This window comes from Liolophura sinensis, chromosome 6 (assembly GCF_032854445.1).
Source record: "Liolophura sinensis isolate JHLJ2023 chromosome 6, CUHK_Ljap_v2, whole genome shotgun sequence".
In the NCBI taxonomy this organism is placed as follows: domain Eukaryota; kingdom Metazoa; phylum Mollusca; class Polyplacophora; order Chitonida; family Chitonidae; genus Liolophura; species Liolophura sinensis.
The window spans coordinates 61,205,734-61,214,954 of record NC_088300.1 but is presented as its reverse complement, the minus strand read 5'-3'; the positions used below and the strand labels follow the sequence as shown (position 1 = coordinate 61,214,954).

The window sequence follows — 9,221 nt, the reverse complement described above, 5'->3', positions numbered from 1 at the left end:
AGTTCTGGGATAAAGTAATCTACTAATTTTAAAACTTCAGATTTAAACGGAAAGTCATAACTGATATTAATGTCTAATGGAAAGATTTTTGGATAGTCAAAGCATTTATACCAGATAAGTGAAAATAATAATTTTAATGACTGTCCATGGATCAGTGTGAGAGATTTAAGTTTAGAAATGTACAATCTCTATGCTTCTATGACCATTTTTTCGGAATAATCACAGGACTGATATGCAGTAGCTAACGTTCATGTGGAGGAGAAAGCAGACGATTGCTCACTGACATGTGAGAAAGCTATGTTTTAAGTGATAATGAGATAGCTCTCAGCACTGATGAAGTAAAATTGTTGATGTGTGCTTAAACAGCTGTAAGTTGTAGCTGGTTGCGGTTAGTTAAATACGTTACAACTTTTTGTGTTAATCGCAGTTTGCAGAACTCACATTGACCCAAGCTCTATGTTTTCTATATAACAATTAAATTTAAGGTAAGTTTAAATTGCCCTATTCATAAGTCCATAAGGCCAATAGAACTACATAAACTGATAGTTGAGTTGCATGTATATTGTTCTCACAACAGTTACTCTTTTTTGAGTTAAATATCAATCTGCACAATCTACAAATGACTTGAACTCCAAACTTTAACCAGCAGTACTTCACTTTGTACTTAAATGTATCACCCCAAGTCACCTCTTTTGTACATACTTTTCAATATACCTGATCGACTTGTACATTTTGTCATTGTTACTAATTGAGTGGATATTTGGATTATTAGGGAGATTTTTCAGAATTTGGCTTGTTTTAAAACCATCAAGGCCTCCAGGGTTCTGTTGGTTAGTGTGCTAGCACAGCGTAATGACCCAGGAGTCTCTCACCAATGCGGTCGCTGTGAGTTCAAGTCCAGCTCATTCTGGCTTCCTCTCCAGCTGTACGTGGGAAGGTCTGCCAGCAACCTGCGGATAGTCGTGGGTTTCCCCCGGGCTCTACCCGGTTTCCACCTGCCATAATGCTGGCCACCGTCGTATAAGTGAAATATTCTTGAGTACGGCGCAAAACACGAATCAAATAAATAAATAAATAAAGCCATTGACTATTTACCCCTTCAGTCATATCACTGTAAATTAGCACTGTGAGTATCGACATATGTATTATAGACTAGAGCTTTGTGCCTTATTTGTTACTGGCTTGTTAAATTATTATCAATTGAAGTAATGATCAGGATTTCATCAGTTTTATCTGTGTGATAACAATTGTTGACTCATACCGATATATCGTTAATTTTCAGCTAACAGTGTCAGGGCCGTCCGATGACGACAAATTCCCGTGCTGTGAGCTGGTCGCTATGGCTGCGGAGATGAGAGTTGTTTTGTCTCTCATGAGACAGGTGGCTCCACACAGGAAATATATCTGTCGTTGTGTTCAGTCTCCAGTGTCACCATTTTTATATGTGGGTGCATTTTACAGACACTTCCATCAACAGATGTCTCTGCTTAGAAGAATGTTTCAGGTGTCATCGTGTGCAAATTTTCATTCCTTAAGTTCAGCTGTTTGCACCAGGCCATCCTATCAGGCATATGTGATCATCTCTAAGTCTGCCAGCAACCAGTCACACAGAGACAAGTTCAGCTTAGAAAATGAGACATTCAGGAAATATTTGGACCATCTCTTATCAGAGTATGAATCAATGAATGAGGGAGCAGATGAAAAAACAGGGAAAGAAAGACGCATCTACTTGACTGCTCTAGCCAGGAAAATCCATGAACTTCATGGAAAATGTGCTGAGGTTACAGAAACACAGAATTTACTAGATGGTGCGATATCCTTATTATCAATACCATTATTGAAATTTAAAGCAGATTTTTTTTATTGTTAAAATACATTACTAAACTTAAGGAAAGTGTAAATAAAGGAATTATGTTGTAAGCTGTTATGTACTGCCTACATCTGAATTTACAAACATTTGTTTGTCTTTGAGAGAAGCTGTGGGGTGGGATGAGGTGTAGTGTTGTTGTATTAACTTTCTTAACACTGCAAATCTTCCCATGCATTGGGCAGTGTGAAAGAATATGAAAGTCTCTAAAAATTTGACATGCACATCTATTGGGTATGTTAAAAGTTCATTTTTGTTTGAATTTATTTGAGCATAAAACAGTAGCATCGCATATATATTATTATAGGCTTACCACCAGATGAAGATGAAATGAGACGTCTGGCTTTAGAAGAAATGGCATCTTGCCAAGAAAAGATCAAACACATAGAACATGAGGTTTGTTATTTCTCCATTCTGTACCCATTTTAGAACTTGTACCCATAAGCACTACACAAATTAAGATCTGGTTGATCCAATTCAGACACAGACAATCCTGTGAATGTTGACTTTATTTTGATATTGAACGAAAAAAATTGTAAAGTATATGAATACATGATTTTGTTGTTCGGTTTGGCGGATATGACTTCCTAGGCACCTCTTGTCTTAAAACATCACACTGATTTGCACTCTTAATTTGTTCTGGCAAAAATTTCTAAAGACAGTGAAGCTAAGTTCAGTCTTACATTGTGAGATGATAAATTATATTGGACTAGGGGGCCTCTGTGGCTGCGACACAATGACCCAGGAACCTGTCACCAATGCGGTCGCTGTAAGTTCAAGTCCAGCTCAAACTGGGTTCCTCTCCAGCCATAAGTGGGAAGGTCTGCCAGCAACCTGGGAATGGTCCTGGGTTTCGCCACGGGCTCTGCTCGATTTCCTCCCACCCTGATGCAGTGAAATATAAGTGAAATACTCTTGAGCACAGACTAAAACACCAATCAAATCAAATAAATATATATATTGGACTATACCCACATCTTAATTATTCTGCCAGGTGGTTGACCTCTTGACCCCTGACAGGTCAGCTGATCATAATGATGTCATCCTGGAAGTCAGTGCTGGGGTTGGAGGTCAAGAGGCTATGTTGTTTACTGCTGAGGTCTTCCAGATGTACCAAAACTTTGCCACTTATAAAGGCTGGAGCTTCCAGATAATGAGCTATGAAGAAAGTGAAATTGGTGAGTGGATCCCAGAAAGGGCATACAGGGTAAAAAATTCCCATGGAAAAACACAACCTTGGCTTTAACTTTCAAACTGCTGTTTCCAAAAGTACCACTCTGACTCTTTATTCAAAGTCAAGTGCTAATGCACTGATGATTTTAGAAATGCTACAGATTCATGTTTAGAAATTATTGACACATGTTCGTACTTGATGAAGAACTCACATTCTAAGATTGTATGTAGTAGACTACAGTTTGGTCCAAAGTTGGGTTCTACAAAATACTTAACAGTCATACTGGATTCTCCACTTACCGTCAATGCTGTTAAAGGTGAAATGGTTAAGGAATGTAAATTCTTTGTTAGTTTGCTCTGACTGGCTGGAGTTTTCTTTGTGATGTTTTATTGAGATAGCATGTACCATGAATTACATTTGTTCATGGAGAGTGTTGTTCAACATCATCTGAAAATAACTTCATTAGAAGTTTTGTCACATAGTAGTTATTTTCCCTTCATGTATACATACATGTATATTTAAAGTATTGTGAAGATTTCTGAACTACTGAAAATTACAGTAAACCAACTTAGTGTATACATGTACGTATATATGGACATACAAGAGAAGTGTAACGATGGGGGCAAAATATAGTGCCAAAATATTTAGTCAAAATATGTATTTTCAGATTTGCTATACTTCAGAATACGCTACGTCAAAATATCAGTTGAACACAACATTTCTGTACAAGTACATTTAAAGTCCGTGCCATACTACTATTAAATGCCCAAACAACAAGTTTTCTAGAGCAGACAGGCTAATAGCTGCAGTGGTCAAAATGTAGGATATTTTGAACTCTTGAGAGTGATGACCACAACAAAAATTTAGGTTATCCAGTATGGTTTAAATGTTTCAGATGTATTAGATATCAATTATGTCATTGAAAAACAATATGGATGTGGATAAAATTTCACAAGTATTCATTCACGTCTGAAATTATGTTTATTTGTATGATATAAATTAATCTTTTTGATGACATATGAGTAATTTGAGGTTATATTTCATTTGACCATGACTATACATTTTGACCCCAGAGCCAATACGTTGTGTTTCACACTGCAGGTGGACTAAGGAGAGCTTCAGCTAGCATTAGTGGATCTTTTGTCTACAGGCTGTTCAAGTTTGAAGGGGGTGTTCATCGGGTACAGAGAGTACCAAAGACAGAGAAGTCTGGGAGAGTCCATACTAGCACTATGACCGTGGCTGTCCTACCCCAGCCCACGGAGGTTAGTTAATATGAAGGATGTGTAAAAATCTACTCAGCTGTCACAGCCAAGAAAGTCTTGTTTTACCTCCAAGAAACACCAGTTTTTTGTGTTTTATGGGTGATCCAACACTAAAAAAAGTCTAAAAATGGAATAAACATAAAATTTAAAATCCACTTTTTTATTTTATCCAATCTTCTTGTTTTTCACTAATTTCCCATTTTTCAAAGCTTCCCAATCACATAAATACGTCTTTAACAGGAACAGTTGGTGAGATAATCGACATTTCTCACAAATTATATTTCACGTTTATTTGTATCATTATTTGTTCTGATGACACAGAAAAAAGATTCATTCTGCCTGTAAAACAACTATTAAATGGTGTGGCATTAGTATCTTGTGACTGAAAAACATCCAGTCTGAAATTTGAGACCATTCATTTTTTCATTTACACGTATTGTATATTCCAGTATATTTTTTTTTTCCTTTTGATTCTAGATAGACATTACACTAAACACAAAGGATTTGCAGATTGAAACATGTCGTGCATCGGGTAAAGGAGGACAACACGTGAATACAACAGACAGTGCAGTTCGTATTGTACATCTGCCATCAGGTACTGTATTCTTGAAATTACTTCAAGTACTCTTCATGAAATCTTGATGTAACTGGTAGTGTAAGGACGGGCGGGCTTGGTGTCAGTTTTCAAGGGGTTAGCTGGAGGGGCTCTATCATGAAGGCCTCAATATTTATTCATTTATTTATTTGTTTCGTGTTATATAACATCCTCAAGAATATTTCAGTTCCACAAGGGCGCCCAGCTTTATGGTGGGAGGAAACCCACAACCATCCACAGGATGCTGACAGACCTGCCCAATGATGGCCTCCATAGGATCATCAGATTAACCATATCTTGGGTTATATTTCATCTTCCTACAACCAAAATAATATTTACACTATTGTATAAACTAAAAATATGGTAAACCAAGAATTTCAAATAGATATAAAATAAACATTTGAAGACCATGTTCTCTATGTTACAGAATAAGCATTTCATAAACAAACTTATTTGTTCATTAATTTAGAAGAGTAGTCTTGGCAAGAAAAAAAAATGAGAAGATTAGTAGATTCTAGTTTTATATTTTTTAATAATAATTTTTTTGTGTCAGCTTTAAACAACGTGGGAGTAAGAGAGAGATGCTAGCTGTTGATCCTGCAGGTGGCATTCTTGCCTTCGCCAAGCAATACACTGGTCCTGAAAAAATCTGCTTTGCCTGATGTTTTAAGGGTTTTTAATCTAAGTAAATGTTAATTGCAAGAAATATATTTGGACCATTTGGAATTTCTGCCCCCTTTCTTTGTGTATGGATGGACATGTGACATGTAATTGTTATTGTTTAACATTTGCTCTCCTGCTCCAGGTGTTGTTGCTGAGTGTCAGGAAGAAAGATCCCAGATCAGAAACAAAGAAATTGCCATGAAAGTTCTGAAATCTAGGTAATGAGATGAGATTGTGAGTTATTGTAGCTGACTGTGTGGGTATAGAGAGAGTGCATATGTCACCATACAGCAGAAGCACACATGTAGCTTGTCTGCCATTGTGGAGCAATATTAGCAGCATGGCTCCACTATGATTACCCAAATTAGGTTGTGTAAACCTCTTAAACTTCATATTTCCAGGAAAAGATAACTATTTTCGCCCAATCAAAATACCAGATGAAATAAGAATTTGAACTGACATGATGTGAACGTATATGACGGTCAGCATCATACCCACACAGCCAGTAGTTACATCAGATGTATCACCATGATGATATAGTTCTGAAAGTCACAGGACTCTTTCAGCTTTGATCACCTCACTCATGAAAAAAACTTCTCTAAGATGTAGAATTACATGTGGACATGTAAAGTCATATTGCTGATACAGCAGATTTTGTCATGAAGTCATTGCATACAAGTATTTGACCTAGTGAGAAGATTAATGAGCAAGCAAATCAACTTCATTGAACAGATAAAATCTATAATTGACTCTGAAACATGATTAAAATTGTTATTTTTTTTTTCAATTGAGTTGATGGTACACATTGTGACTGCATGCTATAATGCTGATGCGGATTTACAAATCTTTGTACAAATGTACAGATTTACAAATCTTTGTACAAATGTACAGATTTATAAATCTTTGTACAAATGTACAGATTTACAAATCTTTGGAAATCCACTTCATAGTAACTTAACTTGTAAATGACATTGTAGAGGCTGTGTGATTTATGAGAAAAGATAAAATGATTTGTGAAAGTGGGCCCAGATGACGTGTCTAAATGTGTCAGAAATCATTGAGTGAACAGACATCATTTGTCTGGACATTACTTCTGCATATTTATGTTCCTTCTTCAGAATCTACCAGAAAATGTTGTACGAGCAGATGAGTCAACAACAACAGGCCAGAAAGTTTCAGGTTGGATCAGCCGGCCGCTCTGAGAAGATACGGACATACAACTTCAGCCAGGATCGCATCACCGACCATCGCTTAGGCATGAATATGTTTAGTATCGAGCGCTTTATGACAGGTCGGGAACAGCTGGAGAATTTACTCTCTGAACTTCTGCAAGAATCTAGATTAGAAATTTTAGAAGAGACCCTGTCAAACTTTGTTAAGGAGTACAAGCAATGAAATGAGAAATAGACTGGCATGATAGAAACATTAATGAAGGTCTTTTGTGTATGAAAGCAAAGGTACAGTGCACAAACAATGAACCTGCTGAATGATAAATCGGGAATGTTTTTTCTATTGTTGTGTAACACCACAACGGAAAGATGTTCATTTATATAATGACAGCCATTATATTATGAATGGATGAAACTGTTATGTGTGGAGTAAACCACCAACCACATATTATACGTGTGAACTTTTACACAAGTGACTTACATTATATTGGTGGAAAGCATGCGGTCTCCACCGAACTTCATGCAAGACTGCACGAGGGATCACCATCCACCACGTAACAATGGAAGCAGAGGAATCTTCTCCTACAATGGTACTTGATAATAATAACCCTCGCCTTGAGTGACCTAGCAGTCGACATGGATGAGGAGAAATCCAAACAGCTTGATTGTAAACTGTATTTTAGAAAGAGACAGGATTTAGGTTTTCTGTGAAATATTGCTAAGGCGACACATGATCTTTTTTCTAAGGTATTTATTATGTCGGTAAGTTTTGTATGTACTGATATGTATGTGATTATGATAGTGCTTTCTTGTGAAAAGTGACATAAAAATATATTTGTTGCAAAGTTTTGAAGAAGTGTTATTGATTTGAAGTAAATAATATATTCATTCTTGTATTACTGGTAAATATTGATGGTATGCTTAATTTTGAACCAACAGTGGAGCACCCAGTTTGCATGATTGATGTTTAATAAAATATTTAATATTTTATATTTTAAAAAGAAAAAAAATACTGTACTGAGACTACATTAAACCCATTGATGGAAATTAGAATAAAATTTAAAAAGGAAATCATGCTTAAAAGAACCAGAGAATGTTGCCAACTTCCTTGCAAGCCTTCCTTAAGGGCATTAAAGTGCACTGTTGGCTTTTCTGGGCCAGACAGACCATGCGACTCGCAAACTCACGTTCACAACAATGCTCCAATATTACAAATGTAGCATGATAATACATGAAAAGCACACAGTGCACCTAAATCCTTAAAGGATAGGCTTCATGCAAGGCCTAAAGATGTCTGGGTTGAGTCTGTCATCCAACTAGGGACCTGGAAGATGGGTATTGCATGAAGTCTAACTAACCTCTGATCTAGTAGCTGTTTGCCACTTTCTTGCTAACTAGTGACTATTTTCTCCCCTCCTGAGTAATGAGCTCATTTTGGCAGGAGAGCTCCAGTCTTAGTACCAGTGAGAATCATTTCATTATTTTCAATACATGTGATTCAGTCTTCATATCACTCGACACAGTTTTTGTGGATCAATCAAGAAATAAGGACTTCATGTTACCAGATTTACCACATGAAAACCTGTGTGTACCCTAGTGCTTGAAAGACATCTTAAGCACTTGGCTATGACCCAAAACAATGGCCACTGTCAGAGGGCCTTGCATAGTGGTTAGCATTGTACAATGACCTAAAAGCTTCTCATCAATACAATTACGATGAGTTAAGTCCAGCTCATGGTGATATCCTCTCAAATATTATTTGGATGGGTTTGGATTTTCTCTAGGCTGTCCCTGTTTCCTCCCATCATAATGCTGACTGTCGTTACAAATGTGAAATATTCTGGAGTAAGGCATAAAACACCAATCAAATAAATATTGCCACTACATGTGTCTAGAAATATGCACACTTTTATAAAAACAACAACTACAATATAATAAATGCATGTTATTGGTTTATTACATTTCATCTGTGACACAAGCCTTACATCAAGGAGAGATGAACACTCAAGCACCAATCAAAAGTGTCAACACATGAAACCTGATTTCTTGGACTGGAGAGATTTCTGGCCAACAGAGACAAATCAATAATACCATTCAAAATAAGTATTTGACTTGATACATCCAAGCAAGTATGTTTATGCATAATGGTTTAGGATTGTACTACCTTCATTATGTTGAGTGATCCTTTAAAAAAAAAGGCAATGAAAATAAAATTCTTTCCATCAGACCCGACCACACCAGAATTCAGGAGTATATTTTCATAGGATAATACTTAAAAAAAAAAAAGGGATTCTGGTGCATTTCAAACAATTAAAAAAAAAAAGAATTTATCTCAAACACGCAGAAAAAAAGTTATTGTCATAATTTCATGTCTGTCTTTCTACAGACCGGTTTTCATTGAGATAACTGAAACGTGGCTATAACAGTCTCAAAAACTGAATTGTGCAGCAAAATTATGACAGAAAGCACTTTTTACTTACAGTATAAG

The 9,221-nt window shown here is 36.4% G+C and overlaps 1 protein-coding gene across 2 annotated transcripts; it reads left to right on the top strand.

The window, feature by feature from the left end:
• The first annotated feature begins 258 nt into the window (after positions 1-258).
• Positions 259-7,655, top strand: LOC135468535 (peptide chain release factor 1-like, mitochondrial). Of its 2 annotated transcripts, none has more exons than XM_064746837.1 (8): positions 259-368; positions 1,283-1,808; positions 2,175-2,263; positions 2,862-3,045; positions 4,143-4,306; positions 4,784-4,901; positions 5,707-5,782; positions 6,683-7,655. In XM_064746837.1, exons 2-8 carry the CDS (start codon positions 1,340-1,342, stop codon positions 6,957-6,959), a joined length of 1,377 nt encoding a protein of 458 aa, XP_064602907.1. In that variant the 5' UTR covers positions 259-368; positions 1,283-1,339; the 3' UTR covers positions 6,960-7,655. The 2 variants fall into 2 exon arrangements, with proteins under 2 accessions (XP_064602907.1, XP_064602909.1); XM_064746839.1 differs by having other exon boundaries at positions 273-485.
• The last annotated feature ends 1,566 nt before the right edge of the window (positions 7,656-9,221 follow it).